Here is a 26,083-nt window from a genome sequence, read left to right on the forward strand (position 1 = left end):
TTAAAATTGTGCAGCTTGAGTAGAGACTTATTAATGACATGAAAGACAAAGCAGTCGAAAAAACAGAATATCAAAGTGACTTATGGTGTGCTAGTTTGGATATAATGTACCAGTCATTTGTCTGTATCTTCCAGCCCTGAAAAGATATTTCAGTTTGTGGCCTTGAAGGAGTTCAACCAGAAAATTGTTTTCTTCATTATGCTTATGAGTTGGACAGAGTAGAAGTTGAAGATTGCTTTTGTTCCTTTTTTTCATCCACCTCCAGCTGTTCCAGGAGCCTTCCTCTCTCTCTGCTTTGTTAAATACAAAATGATTGCTTCTAATTTTCTGCTTTTGTTAACTGGTAGGAGGCAGAGGAACAGCATGTATCTGGCTTTAGGGGACCCATTCACAGCGTCCTTAACAAGCTTTTTATATCACCTTGTTATCGGAATACTTCGCCATTCTGACTTAATTCTGTTAGATGCTCTGTCATCCTTAACTTAGTTTGGCACTGGAATTTGAGGGGGGTTACAGACTTATATAAGGAGGTAATGCTGAGACAGGGAGAGTAATAGTTCAGGAAGACCACTCTGTAAAGCAACACAGTGTTCCAGGATTTCACTTGTAAGTTTCTTGCACTCTTTTGTCTTGGGTGGTTTTGACAGTATAGCTCTTGGTAGGTTTTTTATGTTAAATGATTTTGAAAAGGTTATTTCAGAATTAAAAAAAAAATGAGGGAAAAGTAGAGATTATTTTTTATTCAGTAAGACTGGTTTGTAGGATGCTGGTTTTGTTGCATGATAGAGGTGTTAGATTGCAAATTGACTAATCATTTACACCAAGATAACCTACTTTTTGCTTGTATTCTTAAATGTTTGAAGTGAATGATACGTTTTTAACAATATTTGATATTAAAATTGGCTTTTTGTAGAGCAAAACTCTTACTTGTGTGTACCCTCATCTTGCATTAGATATTGAATTAATCTATAAAGCAACTCTGTGTCAGTGTTTTTATTTTATCTCAAATCAGGGTTTTTCAAAATAAATCAATGAATAATTGAATAAATATTAAGTCATTGTAATAAAGCCAAAATACATATTTAAAACATTTTCTTGAAAATATTATTCAGAATAATTATTCATAGTTCAAATTTATTTGTATAGTGCTTTTCAGGGTTTTTTTTCCTCCAAGTTTGAAAACTTGTGGCTTAATGAATTTAAGCATTCCCGATGACTGAAAAGGTAACTGTTCAGCAAAAATAAATAACCTGCCAGATAAGCAACTGTATCTAAAATGTCATGGGTTTCTATAATGCAAACCACATTTACACTTACCCCATCAAAAAAAAACAGTTATTAATTGTAATAGTTGCGTGTTTAGGGATTTGAAAAAAACTCTTAACCCTATGTATTAAACTTTGGCTCATCTTCTGCCATTTGTGGGCATGTATAATATATATCTCAAATTGTGTGGTTTGTTGAGGGATTGATCAGATGATTTTCACCTGGCAGGTATTAAAGCGCATAAAGCATGCACCATATGTATTTTTGAGGAGTCCATGTGGAGCTCCATAAGGGTTTCTTTCACAGCATAAAAGACATGTTGATTTAAAGTTCTTTTGTGTTTTACCCCACAGGGAGTTAAACCTGGCAGTTTCGACAAGGTAGCCATTCCAGAGGTGAAAGAGATCATTGAGGGATGTATTCAGCAAAACAAAGATGAAAGGTAAGACTGTGCCTACTACACACGCCCACGCTGTTTTCACAGAACTCATTCATCTAGTCATACCTCAGTTCTCAGCGACGTGTGGCATGAGTCTGTCCGCAGATGCGCTGAACTCGTGCTGACATGAGGGTATATCGAATCAACTGTGCGCAGTAGCAACAGATAAGCGGATTCCCAGTCGCTGTTTTGGAAAGATACCAGCATCAAGCCACTCAGTGAAACAGATCCGTGATCACGCCAAGCCAGCGAAGAGAGAGTTCCGCGAGTTCCGCGCATCTCGTGTGTGTAGAGTTTGCGTGTATGTGCGTGAGCGACTTTAGGTGTGTCGTTGTGCATTTCATATGTATTTGTTTGAGCATTCAGCTGTGTACATGTATGTTTGACTACTTAGTATAAGTGTATGCAAGTGTTTCATATATGTGTGCGACTGTGCGTGAATGAAGTTTGATTTAAGCCCTAGACGGCGCCTCATATTGTCGTTCTTTCGCGTAAAATATAACCAAACTTTAGAGCGCTTCTGCCTCGATGTTTGCTGCATTCTGAACCAAAACAAGGCAGCGCGTGTGTGACGTCATGACACATTTGCAACGAGCGGAACCGATAAGCAGAATCGTTAAGCATACTAACGGTTCCAAGGAATTGGTTCACTGGGCACCGGTTCTGAAGAAGAACCGGTTCTCGATGCCCATCCCTAATTTTAACTAAAATTTATTTAAATGACCTTGATCACCATTTGAAGTACTTTTCCTAATTATTTGTGGAAAGTCATAAAGCTGACGTTCTGGTTTGCTTAAATGTATAAAACAATTAATGGAAAATCACAAACAGCGTGTTGAGCGTAAGGTGAGACGACGTCTGATGTTCCGCTGATGAAGCACTGGAAAAGCTGATGTCTACTGTAACCCAGCTAATCAACAGAGCTCACTTGAGGGTTTTTTTTCTCCTCAGTGTTAAAGGTCTGTCTTAGTAAAAAAAGATGGTGCAATCTTATCTTTTTACCCTTATATCTATCATTCCATGCAGGTGATATGGATCAGCTCTTTTTAAATGTACAGTAGTTGGGCATTTTCTGTACATTCACTTCCTTGGTGGTTTAATGCTTTGGTCACTTATTCAGAGTCCTTGTTAAATATTCATAGATTCCCTCTATGTCTCCTGTTTTTTAGGTGATGAGTTGTTTAGTTGTGAATGGACAATGAGTTTGTTCAATAAAATTTAAATGCAACAGGATATAATGTTGCATAGAATGTTTATCAACACACGGTCTGGGTATGATAAAATTGAAATTCCTGCAACATCACCATAAAATGGCACCAAGTTATCAAACTTCCCTTATGGGGAAAGTCTGGAAACCCATTAAAGATCAATTTGATCATGATACAATCAAATTCAAGGCCTCAGGTCCTATATATTTCAAATTTATTGTGTTTGTCTTCACTTACCCTGGATCAACCCCATTCAGTGACTCCAATGTTCCATCTTGTGCCTCTAAATCAGTTTAAATGTGATTGGCTGACCTTTTTCAGCCATGTGCTTCTGCATTTATTTATTTTATTGATCACTATCCTTATTTAATGTCTTTTGCCTTGTTTGCTTAATTGAATTTTGCCTCTTCCTTAACAGATACGCCATCAAGGACCTTTTGAACCATGCCTTCTTCCAGGAGGAGACTGGAGTGCGGGTGGAGCTGGCTGAGGAAGATGATGGGGAGATGATCGCCATCAAGCTCTGGTTGCGCATTGAAGATGTCAAGAAACTGAAAGGCAAATACAAAGACAATGAAGCCATTGAGTTCTCCTTCGACCTCCATCGAGATGTCCCAGAAGATGTGGCTCAGGAAATGGTGGGTTTATCAACGAGTTTCTGAATCTGAGGTTGCACACAGAGGTGGTAACATATGCTGTGTTGGAATGCAGGTTGAGTCAGGCTATGTTTGCGAAGGTGACCACAAAACCATGGCGAAGGCCATCAGGGACCGTGTGTCTCTGATCTGCCGCAAACGAGAGCAACGGCAGCAGGTGCGAGCAGAGCAAGAGAAACGCAAGCAAGAGGAAGAGCAGAAGCAGTTGTCCAGCGAGTCGTTGAAGAACGTGGTCGGCCCTCAAGGAACTCAAGGTTCTGCACAGAGTACGTGCGGTTCCCAGCCTCCAACTCCTGGCTTTGTCCAGCCCGAGTGTGAGGAGCCTGATGCAGACCAGCAGCTTCAGTACATGCAAAGTGGAATGACCTGTAAGTGTTAGATACAACTCATTTGGATTGATTTAACTGTAATTCCTATTTAATTTTTAATGTCATATCTTTTCCCAGCGGCTGACGTGACGCTTGAGAGTGGTCAGGGTTCATCCGTGTTCTCAGAACCTCACCTCAGCCAGCTAAGCATGTCGTATAGTTCTCCTACAACGTCACAACAGCAGCAGGTGCCTGGACAGGGCGCCTACCCTCCCAGCTGTCAAGCTCCTCAACAGCACACCGGATACCCCCAGCAGCCCATGGTAAGTCCCAGAAAATGAAGGGCCAAGTCAAGAACTCATCACCTAACTGAAATCACAGCAGGTCACATATTTGCATCCTTAATCTGCTCCTGTGGGGCCGTTTTTTGAAGCTACTATTCGCCTACTGACGAATTCCAAACTTACTATGTTACAATATTCCATTAGCAATTTTCCACCCAAAACAGTGAACAGTACACCACAAAACTTCTCAAAAATGTCACTGTTGCACAAAGCTGTTGAAGTACAGAAAGCAGATATTCTAATTAGGTGCAGCAAAAGTCAAAGCAGCTTTGAAATTGGGCTTAAACTAGTGGTTCTCAACCTTTTTGACTCAAAGGCCACCCACTGTCCAATACAATATTCAATGGGGGTGAATATTGTATACGATATTTAGGGGATTTCTATTGTAATTATGACAAAGCTGCTTGTTTTCAAGCATTACTTATTAACGTAAATTGAGTATTAATATATTAAATTAATGACACACAATTAATTTCGTTATTCCTGAAGTTTCAAGAATTGTATGTTTAAAAACAATATTTATTACAGGGAAAAAAGAGAAATATTCAATTTATACTGTATATACAATATTACACCTTGACTTTGTTTTTTTTAGCATTTTATTATTTCAACATTATCTCTGTCTTTTCACTACAGAATATTCCTTAATGTTGGAACATTTAAATAGAGAAATAAAGATTATATATATATATATAATAAAAGCATATAAAAAGAAATGCAAATGAACAGTACATCAGGCTTAAAATAAATTAAAAACACAACAACAATGACAACACAATGGAAAACAAGAAACTGAGCCTTTAAATGCGCTCAGGAAAAAACTGGCCTTATTATTGACAGGTTAATTCAGAATCATGTGGCCATATATTTACCTTCAATATCTTTAGTTCAAATGTCTGCATCAGTTTCCATAATTTTTCATCCTGTACAAAGGTAAGCTAATGAAGCAATACGGAGATGAGCATCATGTAGCCTTGATTGAGTAACAAATGAATCATGAACTAATGATCAGTTGTTGTTTGGCATTTGAATATGATTTATTTGTTGTTGCATGTGTTTAGAGTTTGTCATTATCAGACACTAAATGAACGATGCATGAGAATGGAGAGCAAAACCATAATGTCTACATTCTACTTTCTACATTCTCTCTCTCTCTCTCTCTCTCTCTCTCTCTCTCTCTCTCTCTCTCTCTCTCTCTCTCTCTCTCTCTCTCTCTCTCTCTCTCTCTCTCTCTCTCTCACTCTCTCTCTCTCTCTCTCTCTCACTCTCACTCACTCACTGCCGGGTGTGCATTTCCACTCCCCACGTGTATTTGAGCTGCCACTCCCTCTTCATCCACTTTGCGTTTTAGTACATTCTTTGGGTTACTTTACCTTATTTGTTTTTGTTTGTTTTATATCAGTATTTTTAATTTGTCTCAAAAAGGCAGTGCCATGTACTGTAGCAGTATATCATGCTGTGCAGACTGGTAGGCCTCCATCACTTCTTGTTTCTCTTACGTGTCAAGCTGTATGTTGTCCTGAGATCCTGGGCACTTAAACCATGATCAGTTTGGTTCACCAGTGTCAAGACATGCATAGAGCTTTCTCAGGGAATTATAATTTTTTTTTTTTTAAGTTTTTCATCTCTTCTCACTCATTAGTTTTGAATTATTTTGCATCATTTTCCATATAGCCTGAAATACTGCACACACCTTTATATCTCTTTATTACTCAAATTTTCTCTGGTTATAACTTCTAATTATTTATTTAATAACAATGTTTTTTATAAATAAATACAGTCTTATCTGACTTGTAATGGTGCTTATTTCTTAAGACTCAAATCGATATTAGAAGTCTGCATGGCACTGATAACTGTTATTTTACTTTTATTTTTCTTCTTCTGTTTTTATACACAATATGCTGTTTGTGGTCTTTGTTTTTATTGTATATATTCAATACATACTTCTGTTTATGTTGTTCTTTATCATTAAAAAAAATCTTAGAAGATGGATTTGGATGGATTTTCTGTGATGTTTTTTATGGACTTTGCTAACATACATTGCAAACATGCAGTTTGTATCTACATAGTAAACTGTGTATGCTGTAAATTTGTTGGAGTCTGAATGCTGCTTAAGCAATTTTCCAGTCTTTAACAAACCAAGTTTCTCTGTAACAATTAATCTCAGATTAGGTCAGAAAAGTATTACTTTAATTTCACAATCTGCAACAAAATCTGCTCGCAATTCATGAATCAGGTTTTGGTATTCTGTCACATGCAATCATTTCATAAATGTTTAAGAATTAACAGGTTGGTCATAGTAAAACGTTTTTTTTTTGTTAGTTTTTTTTATCATGAATCATCGATTGAACCAGGCTCATTCTTTTTGTCTTACTCGACAGCAGATTTGAATCTTTGTAGGTCAAGATTTACTGTAGACCAATGTCGTTCTTTCACTGTCTATCCTCCTAGAATGTGATGTTGATATTTAATCTTGTATCAAATATTTCTTTATAGTTTCCTTTTGGTTATTTGGCTTTTGTTCTTTGTGTCATTTGTGTTCCATGGTGGTTAATAGACAATTCCCCTCCTTCGTCTCCAGCCTCCTCAACCTCTCCCCCGTCGTCGTGGTCGTAGCATGTCTGTTTGCGTGCCCTGCTTTTCTACCACTTCTGCTCTGTCGTGCCCTCCCAAGCCACCTTCCACGCCTCCTCCAGTCGCATCAGCCCCACTTTCACCCCGGCTGGGGAGGCCAGATGGGGAGACGTTTGCGGGTCGATTGTCTAAAGCACTGGAGAGCGTCCTGCCCCTTCACTCGGCCCCACCCCGTCGCCGTGCCAGCCTCCCAGCAATCTTTGCCAGTCCTGTATGTTAGTGTCTCCCAGTGAACCAGGGTCTCCCACTGAGCTGGACTTGGGTACAACCCAAGTATCTGTAAAGAATACTTGAATAAGAAAAGCCAATGTAATCTAAATTGATGCAATATAATTTAATTGTGGTTAGGGCAAATGTTCACATCACACACACAGCAAAAGAAACACCAAAGGTGTGATCTAAAAACCGTAAATGGCAACTTGCTATATTATTAAATCAAAGTGTGCTATTCAGAATCCAAGAACATTGAATTTTAAACCCAACTATCTCCCAATGCCAAGCTATATCACGCTGTTAACGCTAAACCTATTATTGGACTTAAAAATGCACACAGCAGCCATTTTTCAAACTGCCTTGTCCCAAATCAGTTGATGTTAACCGCTTAGTAATGTTACCGTTAATCTAGCAAAAACTGGTGTGTTATGCAATTTAATGCAATTACACAAATTAGCTGTATATAAGCTATAAGCTAAATTACAAGTGTAAATAGCTTATTTATATCTCCTCTTGTAAGTTAAAGGCTCAGGGTTGCTTTTTTACTCACTACAGGTCAATCTGAAAACCCCTTTCAAATACCCGTGTTACCCTGGCCCACTCCGCTGGAACCCTGTGCTCACATTAAATACAGATTGCCATGAACTGCAATCATTAAACATGGTTCCTTGGCCCCACAGTTTGTGAAGCATCTGTATTTAATTGAAAATCTGTCACTGTCATGTTTCTACAACTCATTAAGCATTTAAACATCTCTTTATTTTATTCTATTTACATTGAGACATCTTTGCCTGATGGGATGAATATTATCTGCTGTTTTTTCACTTGTTATCTTTTTATTTTCTCTCTCTCTTTCTGTTTTTCTTCTTGCTTTGTGAATTTTATGATGCTGCCTTTTCTACTTCCTCACAAAGATGCTGTATGTTATTGTCACTGCAGCCACAATCATTGAGTCAGCCGTATGGTGGAGGAGGCTCAGGTCTGGTCGAGTCCCCGCTCTTTTTCCCCACCATCCCGGAACGGCCCGTCTCATTCTCCCCTCCGCCATCTTGCACGCCTAAAGCTTTCAATGTGCAGCGGCGCAAGAGCACCTCCATCCTAGAGGCCCACACTCGTCACTTCCAGCCCGCCTTCCACCGTAGCTACGGCAGCAGCCTGCACCCGTTCTCTGGCGTGGAGTCCCTTGGTGCCGGCGTTGAACCCACCCTATTCATGATGCCCGGGATAGCAGCTCAAAGGTTGGCTGAGCCACTCCACCTACAGCCCCCAGCGGAGTCGCTATATGGATATAAGGATATGAGGGCTGAGCAAGAGGAGACTGTACGCAGGCTCAGCCTCAACCAGGCTGCATTAATGGACCATCTTGAAGCCATGGCCTACGGTGGCTACCCTATGACTGCACATCAGATAAGCCAGATCAGCTTCCATCAGCAAATGCAAGCTGCTGCTGCTGCTGCCAGCTTGGCCTATGAGACTCAATCACAGCCTGGGACAGCTTACTTACACCCTCATGTCCAAAGCCACATGCGCTTAACCCACAGCCCCATCCCGCAACTGCCTACCATGAGTGTGTCTAACTCCGCCACTGCACCCCAGCAAACCGTACCTGCAGATCCAGGCTATCAGCCCCACTCGTTTCCCCATTCCGCACCACCCGTGCTGGCTCATGCATCCGAGCCAAGCACCGCCTTTGAATTCCACATGCACAACCTACAGGCTGACCCAGCCATGCTGGCATCCAGACTCTACCGAGCCCGTAGGGGCTCCATGGACCTTAACCTGGAGGATGCGGCTGGAAACCTGGGCTTGTGCAGTCGACTGCAGCCCGTCACTGAAGAACTGTACAGCTATGTGAGCCCGGAGCTGCCCCTTCCTCCAGGCAGCCTGCTTCTCCATGGACCTAAAGAGCTCAGTCCTGAGCCTTCAAGCGACTCCATGACCTCCTCCGATGCTGGGGAGTTCCTCTCACCTCCGCCTCATCAATTGTATCAACCTCAAGACTGTTCTGCAGCTCAATCCATCCCACAAACTTCTTACTACAAAACAGATGGAGGGAGCAATGTCAGCAACGGACACCCACCCAGTCAACCGATGTTTCTATTTGTTCCACCCTCTGAATCGTCCACTGTTCCATCTTCACACATCAGTGCTCTGCACAGTACCTGGGCTCGTCAACCATCTCTTCCACTGGACATCACATACCACGAGCCTGCCTTGTCCCATCAGGGAGCTACCTTGGTACCTAGAAATACTTGTTATCGTCCACCTTTCCCAAGCCCTCCCTGTCTCGCTCTCAGATACCTGTTTTTTTTTGTTGTTTTTTTGTCCCGTGGTTGTGGTTTTAACCCTCTCCAGCCATAATTTAGAGCTCAAAAAGGTTCACAAGTTGCATTGAGCAAAAAAAGCTTAAACCTGCTTTTTAAATCCCCTTGTGCCAAGACATTTATGTATCTCCCATTAGACAGTGATTTGTTTTATTTCCATTTATTTTCATTTTAGATGCCCGATGTAAGTATTATTTTGTGTGTATGTTCATATAATGGTCTATATGATACTTGTGTGTTTGTACAGATATCATGTAAAACTACATATCTTTACATGACATACGAATCTGAAACTTAGTTTGCCTCATTCAAATTAATTTATTGATAAAGACCAACATAAAATAGTGGAAATATCTGTTTTTTAAAGGATTGGAAGATACTTACTTCAAAGCACTAAAAAGAGGCTTGAATGCAGGATTTGTATGACCAAACATACAAACACATACAACACAAACAGGGGGTTTAGACAGGTTTGCTTGTCTCTTTAAGGTACCTATAATCTAGCTTTTAATGTTTCTTACATAAAAAAATATCACGGTTTAATTTTTTTATTTTTTATTTTATTTTACCTTAACAGCTGGTTTTTAGATCTTCTGCTACATTATAGTTGGCTGGAAATGGTTAAAACAGTTGCCTTTGATTGTGATACAGCCTCAGTAAAGACTTACCTGCACATGAACCCAACATTTGTTGGCTACTTTTAGGACATTTAACTTCAAAAGCTGAGAAGTCATCTTTAACCCTTAGAAGGCTGGCATTATCAATGTCATCCTGCTGTCCCATTCTCCGCTCCTATTTTATACACCTTTTCTGCCTCACTTTATCTCTTATACCACTGTTATTTTCATCCTCTTATCGGCCAAGGCTTCTTATTTCCTACTGCTCTTTAAGCCTCTTGCTAATAATGAATACATTCTTCAGTGTAATGCCAAGGTAAGGTGATCTACGTCTGGAGCAACTATACTTGTCTGTACCTTGTAGAAGAGAAATTGAAGGACAAGTATACTTGTAGCTTTCTAAGGGTTGCTTCTGTTGAAACTCTCCTTGTGGAGGGGAAAGTGGTTCAATTAAGCAGTGTTAGTGGTCAGGTCTATTTTATCAGATGCTTCCTTGGTTAAACAAACAACTCTAAATGCTTTCCTGAGCTTTTTTTTTTTTTATAACATTCACCCAAGTTACAAAATCATGTAGAGTCACATGCATGAAGTCTACTCACTCCCCGGCTAACACCTGATGTTTGTTTGTTGTTTAATCATGAGATGTGTGAGGCATACACAAAAAGTGAATAGTGACCTGAGTGCATTGTTCAGAGTGTTCACATTTTGTGTATGAATGGTCAGTATTTGAAAGTAATTTTTTGTTTTTACTGTAGCCACCAACATGTTTTGACTTTGTCTTTTTTTTTTTTCATCTCTCCACCACTGCCATATCTCTTTCTCTCTCATTTTCTCGCCTGCCCCCATATTCCTTTTCATATTCTTAACAGGTGCAGGTCCCCATCTCTCAGTCTACAAGTGCCATGTCTATGGTTTCCTGCAGCACCCCAGCAGCCGCCTCTGCTTCACAACAGGTAAGATCAATGTGTCTGACCAATCAGAATCACCTTCCCCCCTTTCATTAGCATAAATGGAGCTTCAATATTGGCCAAGAGACCTTTTTGAATCTTATTTTTGTTGGTTTGAATCTCTCTGGATTCTCTCCTGCGTGTGAAAGCTTTGGACATCAGAGGAGGCTTTCTCTTATGCTGTGTTGTATTTGTTTCTTATAGTATGGAGTTTACTACGTCCAAGCACTCCCTTCGCAGGTAGAGAAAAACCCCATTCCTCTCTTTCTCTCTCTGCTTCTTTTACTTTTTCTCTGTCCCTCTTTCTCACATTTACTGACCTTTCTTTTTGAACTCTTAGCCTTGCCCTCTTTAGTTTTGTCATTTCACCATAATGAGGTATTTAAAATACTTGGCAAGGCTTGGAAAGGAAGCTTGTCGATGTGAGTAATATCACATCTTGAAGACCCAGATCAAGATCACTTAGTGTAGTAATTTAATTGAATTTAAATTAAGATTTAGTGTTTGTATGTTGAGTTGTTCTCCAAAGGTAAGTTATTTAAAGTTTTTTTTGATAAATGTATAGAAATGTTCTAGTTTTAGCAATATGAACAGCATCTGTTGATGACCACAGACCATAGTTTTGTCCTTTTAGTTTGTGAAGACAAAAATTAAATTTGCAGTAATGCACTTGATTACAATGAAAGTTTATGGGGCAAGACATTCTGGAGGGTTTTTGTAAGTGCTTATTTTAGTGTTGGAAATTATGTTCTAGGTGGTTGAATACTTTGTGTTACTGTATTACTCTCGTGTGAAATCCCTTTCTCCATGGACTTGCATGTCAAGTGCATTGCTGTGAATGAAAATGTAAATGTTTTGTTTGTTTTTTACAAACTAAAGGATGAGTCAAAATTATTTTTTGTCTTGGGCACGCTGTCTCTATAGAATTAATTTCAACCTAGTACTTGCCTTTAAGTCACATGATGAGCTGGTGGGATGAGTTGGTTGAGACCAGACTGCATGTGATCCTAAAATGTACTCGTTTTCCTAGACTTGGTGTTTCCAAAGAGCCTCCGAGCCTAATATCAAGAGGTGAAGTAAACGCTTAATGTGAGAATGCTTATTCTCTTTTTAGGCTGGTGTTCCGCAACAGGCCTCTCTGGTGCTGACATCCCAACCGGGTGTCTCGCTACCCCAACAGCCTTCCAGCAGTGTAGTTCAGAGCAGCTCTCAGACGCAAGTCCAGCCCGGCCCCCAGCCCACACAGGTACAATCAAATGTGTTGTGAGCAAATCAAGATAGAAGCCAACATAAAATAAAATAAATCATCTTAATTAAATTTTATATGACATGAGAAAACAGGGAAGTTAAAACATTTCTCCTGGAATTATTTTACATTAGTACTAAAACATTATTATATTTAATTTATAATATTTATTACTATATATATATATAGTAATAAATATTATACATTAAATATAATAATGTTTCAGTAGTAATGTAAAATAATACATCTTTCTGCTCTCTGCTCTCTAATATCTTTCTGCTCTATGGGACATTACAAATCACATTTGTAGAGAAGTAAATTAGGTTGTGTATTCATTCATGTTGTAGATTACTGCGCAGAAGTTTTTCTTCTTTCTGTTTTACTTTCCCTCTTTTTCTGTGTCAAAACACTGTGGCTGTCTCTTTCTGAAGTGCCTCAGCTCTGCTTGCTTGTTTGTTTGATTGATTGATGTTTTCTGGTATGTTTCTGCCTGTTTGTTGCATGGTTGTCAGTTGCGTTGTAGTGAAATGAATCCTTCTCTTCGGTTCCCAATGTTTAGTGCTGATCAATTGTTTTCCCTTTAGCTGGAAGTGCAGATACACTGTAGTGGCACAAAAAGTTGTTTACTTGTTGATCTTCTTCAGTTGCAAATAACTAAATTGGGTTATATGCATTTGATGTGGTGTTGGACTCCTAACTTAATCCAATAACCGTTTGGCACTAAAATGATAGTTTGTTTTTCATATGTGTTTAGCCTGTGGCATGTCTCTGCCATGTGGTCTGATCTTGTGATTGTTTTCCTGCGGTTTATTAAGACATCGCTCCTCTCACACGTAAACTGGCCTTGCTGTCTCCATCTTCACCGGTCGGTGCTTGCAGACGTATTTCCCTCATTCTCCATATTCCCAACCACTGATCTGACCCAGCTACCCCTCTCCTACCTCCCCTCAGCTTTGCAGTGCGGCTCTCTTCTTGCCAACTATAGCTGTTGCCCCGTTTCCGCAGCAATCAGTGCGTGAATCGCTGATGTGCCCGGCAGCCGTGTCTGCGCCAGCCATGTCCCCGTCAGTGCTGCTGCCCCATCTACCCCAATTGGTACCACCTCTAGTGACACCTGTGCCAACCATCCATGTGGCCACAGTCCCCTCCCCATCCGAACGTCTATGTTTGCCAGCCAACACCCCAGTGCAGGTACCTGGATCGGACCGAACTGGCCCCAAACGCATCAGTGCAGGCAGTTTTTGCTTGCTTTTTAGGAAAAGCTTTTGTGTTGACATTTCATACTTCTTGTTATCTCTGTCTGTCTGTGAAGCATAGCTGCTATGCTGTCTTCACACAGCGTCCTTTCTTTTCTTGACTGTGAAATAAGACCTATTTTTTGAAAACACAACAAAGAACATACAGGCTTTGCCTGAAGCAGTTGTGCTTTTTATTTAGACATGCATTCTATTATTTCGTCTTTTATGATTTGATTGTTTGTTTGTCTCTTTCTATTATAAATCCTTTTGTTTTTGCTGTTTGCTGTTCCAGACATCTCATAGTGCCTCTCAGACTTTGACAACCGAGCTGTCACAACTCCAAACACCTGCTGTGGAGAGGTAAGAATTACTATTTAGCAGTGGAAAACGCAGCACAATCGATCCAGAATACATTGGGCTGTATTACTGAAGTCATCGTGTGTTTTAATTTCTTTTTCCCTCTAGCAGTCATTCTGATGTGGCATCTGGGCTCAGTGATGGCAATGAAGGCGTAACGGGTGGCAGGCATGAAGGTCGTTCTGCCAAACGTCACCAGCGCAGATCAGTTCGCAGCCGTTCACGCCATGAAAAGACCTCTAAGGCCAAGCTCAATGTACTTAATGTATGTCCAATGCATTGACATTTTTCTTTTATTTTTCTTTATTGGTTTTGATGGTGGTGGAAAAACTAAAGACACTGAACAAACATCTCTCATGTTTGTTTTAGATCTCCAGCATGGGCGATAGAGTTGCAGAGTGTCAATTAGAAACGCACAACAGGAAAATGGTGACTTTCAAGTTTGATCTTGATGGAGATAACCCAGAGGAAATTGCACAGATAATGGTAACTTGAAACACCATCCCCACATGTTTTTATTACTTACCAGATATGCTAATTAAATTATTTCTTTTGATCGAGATCTATCTGACAAAAAGCTGGTGTTGAATTAAATATTTCTGTTGGCAAAATACACTTTGAACTGCCAATACTCATTAATAAGAGGTATTTTTCCATCATATTAGGTACAAAGTGAGTTCATTCTAGAGACCGAGCGCGAGTCCTTCATTGATCAGATTCGAGAGGTCATAGAAACAGCCGATGAGAAAGGTGTGGAGAGAGAGCGCAGCCAGGTACGTCCTTCTAAAAAGCTTCACAGCCTACAGTATTATACCCAGTATTTCCATGCCTAGCAGTGAAATAAAATTGCCATTTGCAGAAAGTATAGAAAAGCTTGCATGGAAGACCATGTATACAAATTGGGTATAAAAAAAATGTTGTTTAATATTTTTCAATAAAATATTAGTGAAATCAGAAAATGATTAACAAAATGGTTTGATTAATTATTACAGTTTATTTGCTTTTTTATTTTACATTTATTTTGTACAAGGTACATTTTTGGGTGATTTTTGTTATTTTCTAGCATGACATTAAAAAAATGTGTTTAAAAATAGCTACTTTTCATAATATGTCCATTTTATGTTAGATAATATTTAATATCTGTCATATGTAGTTGGTGAAACATCAAATCTTGTTTTATTGCTATTTAAACAGAGCAATAGGACATTCCTTTGTACTCTATCTGTGTATATGTTTTTTTTCTCTCAATTTGTGTGAAATTGTAACATCACAGTAAACAATATCTTACAGATGGTCAGTGATCACGAGCAGCATATGCCCACCACATCAGTGCCACAAGGTAGAGCTTACACGTCTCAGCATGTAAAGCAAGTTGATGTCCCCTGTTAATGATGTGTCAGTACTGAGGTCTTCTCTCCTCCACTTTTTCTCCCAGGTGTGGCGCCTAGTTCAACCGCACAGGTGGTGCACTCCGCAGGCCGCAGGTTTATCGTCAGTCCAGTGCCTGAATCCAGACTGAAGGATCAGTTCTTTAGTGCACCCCCACCCACAATCCCTCTTCGGGAAGAACCTTTATCCTGTGAGTTTAATATATAAAAATATACTTATATAGGTTAAATTGTGTCATAAAAAGGCATACTATCCATTACATGTATCTTGTTTTTTAGATTAGCTGTTTTTATTGATTCTTATAAAAATACTGAATAATACATTTGTACAGTGTATTACAGTACTGAATCCCTTTTTGATTGTCTCTTATTATAATGTATGCTCTCATACCCAATACAAATAGTCTAGACAAATTATGTAACCGCATACTAATTTTTGTCTTGAACTTCTAATCCTTATCAGCTGTGTCAGTTGCAGTGCCTGTGTTGGGGCTTTCTGTGTCTGCGTCTGCAGTCAGTCTGCAGCAGGCATTCTCTGAGATGCGTCAAGGCCGGTTCGACCCGGGTCCCAGCACTGCGCCACCAATGCTCCATGTCTCCATGCCCCCTCTGGTTCCTGTCGCAACACCCTTGCCCTCTAGCACTGCCTCGGTTGTCCCTCCCCCAGTGTCTTCTGAAGTGACCGCTTCACCATCTCTACCCTCTGTCTCCATAAACCCTGCGGGTTCATCGTCGTCTCCTCCTACCCTTCCCACCTCTGCCGTTACTTCCCCTCCATCCCATTCACAACTCCCCCTTCCTCAAAGTCAGGTTGTACCTGCCGCTATCAGTGTTATTTCCACCCCTCCCTCTCTGCCAATGCCACCTGTGCCTGCCGCCACATCATTCCCCCAGACCTCAGTCTCTATTCCTGTACCTGCTAGTACTGCTGCCCCACTCACACACCCTGCGGCTCCTATGGGATGTGGCAGTGGCGAACAGCCATCCATCCCCTCCACTTCAGCTCAGCTCACACCAGCCGCCATCCAGACGACGCAGCTCGCACCATCCACCATCCCCGACACTGCTACTCCCGTCTCTGGAGCTCTGACACCCGTGCACAGCCAGCCTCAGACCTCCACCATGGCCAATCAGAGTCACGCTCAATGTGTGGAATGTGACAGTGACCCGCAGGGAAAAGGCGTTGATGACATCCAGGCTCTGGATAAGAAGCTGCGGTCACTCTTCATGGACCAGGGCTCTGGTCTGCCCTCTGCCCAGTCTGATGTCACATCTGACCCCATGGTGGCCCCAAGTGTCCCCGGCACCTCCTCTCCAACTGCCTGCTCCACCCCAAGTGGCACCCCTATCCCTCCCTCTAGTTTACCCCTCAACCCCTCCGGTCAGCCCACGGGCTCTCCAATGACCTCTATGGGCAATGGCTCCACCCCAGTCGGCTATAGTCAGACGACTCCATCCAAAGTGCCACTATCAAGACTACCGGTGAGTGACCGGTTGATCAACAGTCATGAAAATAATGTCATAATGCAAATAAGCTCAAGTTTGACATCATGGTACATGGTTAAAACACTTTTCTTGTTTTTAACATCACATTTAACCTCCTTATCTCAATCCTCTTAACTACTGTATAGAAAAACTGGATGATTTTGTAGTGTTTTTAAACCCAATCTCTGCATGGCTGTAGAGTTTCATTACTGACAAAATGCATGACATAGTAATCCTATATGAATACTATATAACTCAACTGACACTTTTCTGTAATATTACAACCAAGCTCTAGTCATATTTTGTGTACAGCTTTGAATAATTCCCAAACATAACACACAATCGTAGGCTGCTTGTGGCGGTTCATTGGCACCTCTGCCAGCTCTCGTTCTTTACAGTGCTTTAGTTTCTCCTCCGTCTTCATTCATTAGGTGTTGCCTGTCGGCACAGATCAGGCTGGCACGCCGCCCACAGAGCACCTACCACCCTTCCCAGGACCTTGTTTAACTCAGGTGCCCTTTCTTCTTTCTCTTTCTGTCTCACTCTGTTTTTATATAGTTTCATTCCTGTAAAACGCGCAGAGCATGAGGAAAGATTTTTAATCGCATAAGAATCAAACCACTGCATGGCATAGCTTTCCTTTGAGGCCTGTTAGGAGCATGACCTGTGACACTCATTAACTCTGACTTGCTGGCCTTTCTCTTTTTTTCTACCGTAGACGGGTGGAGAACGGGAAAGATGTGATTTTAAGAAAACAACATCAGACATGAAACATTTTCAGTGTGTTTTGTCTAATGTTCTGGTTTTATTGGGAATGTAATAAATACAGCAAACTCATTTGTTAATAATAATCATTTTATGAAAGGTAAAGGGAATATAAAGGGCGGTGCTTTTCGGTCCCCTTGTGAAATTTAAAAGAAAAAGCTGTTTTACAATATCAGTCACTGTAGTTTGATTGAGTAGATTACATTTGCTTTAAACTCTTTTATTGTCTCTTTATCTAATTATTTCCCTTATTTTTTACGTTTACATGTTAATTTTGCCCTTTGTTTTGTTTTTAACTTGTCCTATACCCAGATTTTCTAAATTCCCCTTTTTTAATTAAATTTAAGGATTTCAAGTAATCAAAAGGGGCTCTAATCAAACAATCACCCTTAAATTTTTATCATGTCATTTTGATCTTTTAGCATGTTGTGGATGAATTTCGATTTCAGACTATTCTCGATTAATCAGTAATTTAGATGTTATATAACATATATTTTCCTCGTTCCAAATTGAACCCTGCTTGCATTCCCGTCATACTCAAAGAAAGTCCTTCCCTTCTGCTTAAGGCGATTCATACTAAATCTAAGAGACTTTTTCCTAATCCTGTAAATTTGATGTGATATTTTTCATCCATCACTTTTGAATTGAAAACTTACTGTGATGGCACTCAGCCGCGAGCCAACCTGAACAAAACATTTCAGGAACCGCAGAGCGTGGGCCAATTAAAGGATTTACTCTCCATTTCATGTGGAACATGAAAGGAAGCTTCAGCTTGGATTAAAAGCATTCAGTTTTCCCAGGCAGTGGTCATCTGACCCTTTACTTACTGTAAGAGATCGTCTCATGCAGAAATTAATTAGATACACAGTTCCCCTGCTGTATTTGTGTGCACTTGCCATGAGTAATAAGTGTTTGTACGAGCCCGCATGTGTGTATATTTCTTGGGGCTAAGTGAACCTGACTAATTGCTGAAATGTATTATTTAGTCCCAGCAGCCCCTGGAGGATCTAGATGCCCAGCTGAGACGGGCACTGAGTCCAGAGACCGTCCCAATCAGCAATGTCACGCACCAGGTACACGCACACCAACAGGGGACTGGCCGAAAAACACCAGCACACGTGTATTAAGTGCCAGATCTGTCTGATTTAAGTTATTGCAGTTAAACTTTGACACTGGAACTTTCCATACACAAAGAACAGATAAAAGAAGAAGTTTTTAAATCCCATACAGCAATAAACCAAAGAATTAACTCCACAAATCTTAAGTGTAACAGAGAAAGCATGTAACTTTTTGCTTCAAGATGAATAATTGATATAAATAATTTGAAAATTACCGTTTTTAATTTTAATGTATTTACTATATATATTTACACTATTTAATATTTCTTTACAATGGTATTTTAAATTATTCTTTTTTAAATACATTTTGAATAATTAAATAATTTATATTGTGCTTTATTTACATGTCTGTATTCTGATTCACATCTTTTTCTTACCTGTAGTCATCTCTTACTGGGATGCCACCTGGAGGACAGCCAGGTATGTGCTGAGGTTTTACTTTACTTTTACCTGTTCTTCAAATGCACAACAGCTAGCAAAAAGCTTCAATTATTATTAATGATGATACCATTTCAGTTCCGTTTTCTCTGGATGATGAGCAAGCAGCTGCACCTTCAGTAGGAGGATACAAACTGGGACGATTTCAGGTACTTTGCATTCGCAATGTGATGTTCATAGTCAAGTCCAGTCACCTTTATTTATATAGCGCTTTATACAATACAGGTTCTTTCAAAGCAGCTTTACAGTGATAACTGATTCAATGATGCAAACAGTTCATTTCAGCTGTACAGCAGCTCTAAAAGAAAATAGTGTCATTGTTCAGCTGAAGTCAGTTCAGTGTTAATTCCGTTACATTGTAAAGATCATCAATTATTAAATTAGTTCATTTCATCTATAAAGCAGTTCTGCAGAAAAAAAGTGATGTCATCGTCCAGCTCAGTTCATTTCTCATCCAATAGTGTCAGTGCATAATATTTTATGACACTCTTGTTCCCTCTCTCGTTCAGGTGTCAGTGACTCCTGATGAGAACGCCTCACAAGCTCACACAGGCTCCTTTGACTCATCCTCCACGTCGTCTTCCTCCACCACCACCTCCTCTTCATCATCTTCCTCCCCTCTCTCTAGCCCTGAAAACACACTGCACCGTACCTCCTCTCCCCTCAGAGACACGAGAGCAGATGTTGTTGACGGCCTCCCTGCTCTTCCCAACCGGATGGCAACCCACCCTCAGCCCACTACCATTGGCCGTTTCCAGGTCACCACTAAAACGGACACGAAGGTTGGGCGTTTCTCAGTGAGCAGCGCACAGGACGAGGCCCCTGCAGCTAGCTTACAACCCCCAGAACCCCAGCCAGCACCTCAAGCCCATCCAGCCGTGGGCAACGGTCCAGCCCAGAGTCCTGGGAGCCTCAACAACTCTGTCAGCTCCTACTTCAGCAGCGACAATGACTCTGAGTTTGAAGATGATGATTTTAAGAGAGAAGTCAGCAAGCTGAGGGAGAAGTATGTTTGTTTTTGTAAGACATTGTAACAAGAACTGGGACGGTGTAACCTAGGCGAAAGATATTCAGTGTAATTGTGCTTTCTATGTTTTTCTCCCAGGCACATGATGGAGAGTCAGGCCCTTTACACTCGGCAGAAGGCTGAGATTGATTCCCTTTTTGCCCGATTGGGCAAAGTTCCACCCGCCATGGTCAACCCACCCGTGGTGAACCCAGCTGGCCGTAGACGACGTCCCACCAAGAGCAAAAGCAGCAAATCCATCCGCGGTAGCTCCCAGGGCAGCAAGAGTCCTGTACAGCCAGGTATTCACTTTTTCCATTTTGCCTTTTTGTGCAGATCAATTGACAATGTTTTTTGGGAATACAAAATATCTTTAAGATCGTTCTTAGCTTTTTTAGTAAAAAGACAAACCTTAAAGAGATAATTTAAATTCCATAAAATAATTTTCTTTAAAAATATTGTAAATAACCTGTTAACCCTTAAACAGGCAAAAGTGGAAAATGATCAGCAATCATTTCATTATATCATCTGGACTTAAGTCAAACATATACAAAGGAATTTTTTTAATATTTGATACATTTTGGATTTTATGAGTTGTATCTCCCAGGATACGTTGCCCTATTAGGGTATAAAAAAGACAAGTAATCAATATTTCTATGATTTATTCGATGCAGAAAATATTTTTATAATGCAAACTATGCTGCATGTATGACAAGTCTAAGTGTCCTAAAATTGAGGCATGCACATTTCTTGTATTTTCACACGGTCTCGTCTTCAGCCTCAGGGGTGGGAAACTCTAGCCCTTGAGGTCCACTGCCCTCAGGGTTAAGCGCCATCCCTAATCAATCGTGTAATGCAATATAGATACAACATATAATTTTCTAATCAACCCTGGAGACTTTGGTTTAATTTTTCAGGTATGTTTGATCAGGGTTGGAGCTAAACTCTGCAGGACGGTAGCCCTCCAGGACCAGGGTTGGACATCCCTGTTATACCATAAAATGAGCTGTGTGAAAACCTGCAATAAAATATCTAGTTAAAAATGCAAAGATGTAGATAACTAAGCGTAATAATATCAGTTTTACATGTGAATATAATATTTGCAAAAATTTTTAACTCAAAATACATAGATTGAGAAGAGGGACTGTGTACAGGGGGCCCAGAGGCCAGGAGGGCATATAAGGATCTTCCCTAAGGGCCCCAGCCCTGGAACGAGATTTCTACTGAACCAAGTCATGTGACCCACATACAAACAGACTCAACTATGATAATGATAACAGAATTGGATGAAAATTTCTTTCTCATGCCCCCTACAAGAGATTAAAGACTTTGTATCCTGTGGTGCATGTTGCCTGTTTAAGGGTTAAAGTTAGGATAGTCTCCAATAGGGCTTTTCACACTTTAAATAGTTAATCCTGGGTCATTCTAAACCCCGGGTAAACAGAATTCTGGGTTATCTTGCTTCACATTTCACACTGCTGATAATTTACCCAGGGTTAACAATTAATCCTGATTATTCATACGCTGATATTTCACACTGTACATTCTTAAGCCCTGGGCTAACGTTCATATTTGCATATTTGTGGTGTCAGTGTCATTGATTGGGCGAACGCAGTACACAACCTGTTTAAATAAAGGTTCTAGTGTTCTTCTTAGAACTTTTTATAAAATTTCTGAACTTCTTTCTTCAAAAAATCTTTGTGAATCTGGTTCCAACAACTTCAAATCTGTGTTTGCGTCTTGTGTTCTGGCTCTGATCAGCACTTCTATATGTTTTTGTGTGTGGTCTTACAGCAACCAGCACTTTATCAGCGCAGAGTGCTCCCTCCGTGTACCCTCCCCAGCAGGCCTTCCTGGGCCCTGGGGGGATGATAGATGGGGGGAGTAGCCCTCTGCTCCAATCCTTCAAGCCCTCCCCCTCTAATGAGAACCTGTGCTCTGCGTACACCAGTGACGCCACGCTCTCTGCGCCCAGTCTGTGTGTCACCTCGCAAGGTAAAAATAAAGAAACACATCACAGCCCCTCTTCCTTTTTTTAACACAAAGTAAAATGATAAAGTGACATTAAGGGTTGGCAATTAACAGAAAAAAAACATTCTCACAACATTCTCAGTTTTCGTCGATAACAATTGTCCACTATGCGCATTTTTATGTAAATCGCAATATAAAACTTTTAAACCATAATTTAAAGTAATTGCAATAAAATGTATTTATAAAAGTATTTTTTTTACATGTAATTTAAATATATAAATTAAAAATATTGTTTTGTGGACCTTTTTTTTCTGACAGGTCAGGTTTCTCTGTTTTTAGTTAAAAATGGGGTAAGCATTTGCTTGCTTTTGAAACAAGGGACAGCTGTTGGTGCTTTGCCCTCTTCCTTGCAGATGTATCCCCAGAATATGATATATATATATTTATATATAACTAATTTCAACTCTTAAATCACTCACTCCTAAAAACCATAATCAGGGATGTGTTTTTTCCCCGTTTTATACGGATTTCCGTATTTTCCACCCTGAAAAGTGACACACGTGAATTGCGTAAATCCGAGAAAAAAAGGGTTTTGTGGTGGTGGTCATTGGGGTTAGGTGGGGGTGTGCTGGTTACTGTATGATGATTGAAATCGTGAAATGGTCTTAATGACCAAATAAACTGCAAAATGTCAAGTTTTCTAATACATTTATTCCATGCACGGATTGCTTCTGACAGCGCTGCATGAGCTTGCGCCGCCATCTGTGGGACACCATTATCATGTTAGCCAGGGTTTTAAAGTGGAAAATGCGAGTAAAAATAGGCATTGAAACGGTGTTACTTGCCAGTTGAAATGATAGGCTTAGTGTGATCACCTATATAGTCTGACACGCTGCATGTTTCAAAGTACTGTAACAGCACTGTGTTTCACAGTTAAAGGGATAGTTCACCCAAAAATTCGAATTCTGTTATCGTTTACTCACCCTCAAGTTGTTCCAAACCTGAATCAATGTTCTCCTTGTTCTCCTGAACACAAGGCGAGATATTTTGAAGAACTATGTCTTTAATGCTACTCTGCAAGTGCCGTGTGTTTGAGTTGCTTATAAGTTGCATTTAGGAACGCAACATTCGTCATGAAAATCATTTATAAATCTGTTGTTGTCAACAAAGAGAAGCAATAAGGTCTCCGTGCGGTTTTCCGCCAAAATAAAAGATTAATGGTGTAATGCTTGAAAACACAGAAATTAAGACAGCCATAAATATTAGTAATTTTACTGTTGTTCAGTAAGATAAAATGGTAATAATAATGATAATTACAATTCTATTAATACTTTTATTACAAACATATATTGTATTATAATATAATATATTATTCTTATGGTTATTTAATGCAAAAAAAAATAATTTTACAGTACAATAGTATGTATTGCAATAGAAGACATTTATCTTTTTAAATGTGATAAATAATTTATAGGGGGGGGGGGGGGGGGGTTGGGGGCGTGGTCAGGTTTCCTTCTTATTAGTCTTTAGCTGATCACATGCCTGCAGAGTATACTCTGTTGGCTTTGTCATTTTGGATGTTTTAGTTACACATAGCAACTGTGGCCTACTTCCTGTGAGTCTGCCATATTTGAGGAGAAAACTTAAGGATCACTCAGTGGGAAGAAATTGGATCTCTAAACTTTTGTCAAGCTGTCATTAAAATTGTGTTATTTTTCCCCCTAACATTCCTATGAATTTTGTGGTGTTTCGTATATCGGCCCTATTTCTGGTGGTTCAGGTTTAATGAAATTAAATCTTAATGTAGAAATCTTTGCTTTGCCCATCTGAGAAAGCGCACGCTTTGATTTGGATGAAGCTGCAGGGCTGATGCTTGTGCCTCCAGGGGGTGCTTTTCCTCCCCTGCTCCTCCACCCAGGGCCACTCCTCCCCTTCTTCACCTCCTTCACCTTCTCTATCTATCAGGAATTCATGGCTTACTGACCTCTGTTACCATTCTCACTGTGTATTTGTGTACGTTTCCTTTATCTCTCTCTCTCTCCTATCTGCTCCATCTCTTTCTCTCTCTCTCTTTATCACTCTCTCACTGTCTCTTGCTCTTTTCCATCTCTCTTTCTCTTTCCCTCTTTTTGTACCACAGGCTGTGTAAAGTTCAGCTGTGGGTCGGAGAGAGTGACCTTCAAACCAGGTGGCAGAAGGACGCGTTTTCTGAGTACGCCCTGCTTGGCTCTTTGTGTGTAACGCTTTTTATTTTGTCTCTTTCCTACTATGTCATGTGATTTAGTTCTTGATTCTGCCAAGCCGTCTGATTGGCTGATCATCTCAGACATTGTGTCATGAATCTTAATGTTCATCACTAAACAGTTATTTTCGTTCATATCCAATAATGCACTAGTGTAACCTGTGGTCCAATAATTATTTCTAACTTAATTATTTCTAATCGTTTATGATGGACATTTTGTAATTTGTATTATTAGTTTAAATATTTTCCCTCATTTATGCTCAAGTTTGGTTTAACATAATAACAAAATTGCTAAAGATAAATGAATTACTAATAATTGAAAAGATTAATTACATGCTGCATTTGACAGTTTCCCGAAGCTTGTATGTTAGCAGTTCTCAGTTAGCTTAAACAATTTATTCTGATTTTGGAGTGTCATGGCAGAATGTGTAAAAGGAAAAGTGTAAAAATTGTTTATTGTAAGAAGTTTTATTTTTGTATAATTGGTATTTATAATATTTTGAATAAGCTTTTTTATATTTTAATTTTTTTTTGTTTTAATTTGTAGCCGGTTTTATTTACTTCTGTCATTTTTATTAGTTTTTTAAATATTTGTGTTTAGCTTTAATTTTTTTTTTCAGTTTTAGATTTAGTAATTGTACTACAACTTAAACTTATCTAATATTTATATTTTCATTTATTTAACTTTATTTGTTACTGAAAATTGATTTTTAATAGTTTTAGTTAACAGTAGCATTGATTGTCAGAGTAGTTCATGATACTTGCTGTAACACAAATACAAATTGAACCTTATTGTAACGTGTTAGCCATATAGTATGATCACATAATATTGACACGTCAATGTATCTGCTGAAACATGGCTCTTCATTTTCTGACAAATGCAGTGTGAACCGGCAACTTACTATTCTCATTTCCTCGAATAATTACACCCACTTTCAAAATTAAGTGAACAGCTGACACAGTGACTCAAGGCATTCTAGGCAAGTCATCACATCTATTTTACAATCTGCTGAATTTTCTCTTAGTCTTGTTTTGATTTTGAAAATTTTGAAAAATGATTTCGCATCCCTCAGCTCAGGTACTTTCACACATCATCTCATCTCAGCACAGTCTTCCTTTGCAATAGTCTTCCTTCTATTAGCAGATCTCACAATGTGAATACACCTGATCACTGGCTTTGACCACAGACCCAGTAGTCAAAACCACATGAGAACCTTCCTCCACTCACCCCACCTTCACTGTTATTGGAATACAGTATGAATGTAACAGCCGTCAGGTGTTAGACTAGCATGTTCTGATACACTCCCATAATGCACTGTGTTGGACGTGGAGTTAATGCAACACTGATTCTCTCCAATCTCACCGTTCTCTCCATGCTTCAGGGAAGATGGTGAAAAAAGTGTGCCCCTGCAACCAACTCTGTAGTAATTATCTCTCTTTTTTACATCCTCCAACTCCCTCCCTCCTTCTCTTTCCTGTCATCACCCCTCACTTCATGTCCTGTGGCCTGTTGAAGCTAGTTTCCTTACTAAGCTCTCAGGCTGACTTGAGCATTTCTTTCCTGTGATGACCCATTCATGTTTTTTATAAGTGTGGCATGTCACATGTTTTAACTCAAACATTACCCATAACAAACAAACAAAAACAAACACCTTACCCTAAATTTGGTTTCCACATGAAAACGAGATTGGGTGTCTCCAACCGGAAATTGTTTACCGAAAATGCATGCAAATGTTTCTTCAAACCGGTGGCACTCGCCATGCGACGACGCCACACTCAGCATCAGACAGACTAATGCACTCTAAATGGACCCGTCTGAGCACTCATCCCATTATGCACAAGCCAATTTGAAGCCCCAGACTCCCTTCTGCAC

General features: G+C 39.9%; 1 protein-coding gene across 29 annotated transcripts in view; it reads left to right on the forward strand.

The window, feature by feature from the left end:
- The window catches only part of wnk1b (WNK lysine deficient protein kinase 1b), a 79,726-nt gene that overhangs the window by 46,981 nt on the left and 6,662 nt on the right, over positions 1–26,083 (forward strand). For 2 of the 29 annotated variants that reach the window (XM_077234985.1, XM_077234974.1), the window contains exons 6-29: positions 1,620–1,708; positions 3,332–3,551; positions 3,625–3,937; positions 4,016–4,200; positions 8,008–9,306; positions 10,879–10,962; positions 11,161–11,196; positions 12,071–12,202; positions 13,733–13,800; positions 13,906–14,062; positions 14,167–14,283; positions 14,463–14,570; positions 15,088–15,136; positions 15,233–15,376; positions 15,649–16,667; positions 17,102–17,182; positions 18,422–18,508; positions 18,937–18,973; positions 19,070–19,140; positions 19,501–19,997; positions 20,097–20,299; positions 21,792–21,992; positions 24,109–24,201; positions 25,593–25,634. In XM_077234985.1, the coding sequence (XP_077091100.1) occupies positions 1,620–1,708; positions 3,332–3,551; positions 3,625–3,937; positions 4,016–4,200; positions 8,008–9,306; positions 10,879–10,962; positions 11,161–11,196; positions 12,071–12,202; positions 13,733–13,800; positions 13,906–14,062; positions 14,167–14,283; positions 14,463–14,570; positions 15,088–15,136; positions 15,233–15,376; positions 15,649–16,667; positions 17,102–17,182; positions 18,422–18,508; positions 18,937–18,973; positions 19,070–19,140; positions 19,501–19,997; positions 20,097–20,299; positions 21,792–21,992; positions 24,109–24,201; positions 25,593–25,634 (5,332 nt within the window). Of the gene's footprint in view, positions 1–1,619; positions 1,709–3,331; positions 3,552–3,624; positions 3,938–4,015; positions 4,201–8,007; positions 9,307–10,878; positions 10,963–11,160; positions 11,197–12,070; positions 12,203–13,153; positions 13,394–13,732; positions 13,801–13,905; positions 14,063–14,166; positions 14,284–14,462; positions 14,571–15,087; positions 15,137–15,232; positions 15,377–15,648; positions 16,668–17,101; positions 17,183–18,421; positions 18,509–18,936; positions 18,974–19,069; positions 19,141–19,500; positions 19,998–20,096; positions 20,300–21,791; positions 21,993–24,108; positions 24,202–25,094; positions 25,118–25,592; positions 25,635–26,083 lie in introns of those variants that run through there. The other 27 variants (XM_077234986.1, XM_077234976.1, XM_077234988.1 and 24 more) reach the window with 24 other exon arrangements.

Source organism: Siphateles boraxobius, unplaced genomic scaffold, assembly GCF_051911475.1.
Source record: "Siphateles boraxobius isolate OS27281-9 unplaced genomic scaffold, OSU_SipBor_1 19, whole genome shotgun sequence".
NCBI lineage: Eukaryota > Metazoa > Chordata > Actinopteri > Cypriniformes > Leuciscidae > Siphateles > Siphateles boraxobius.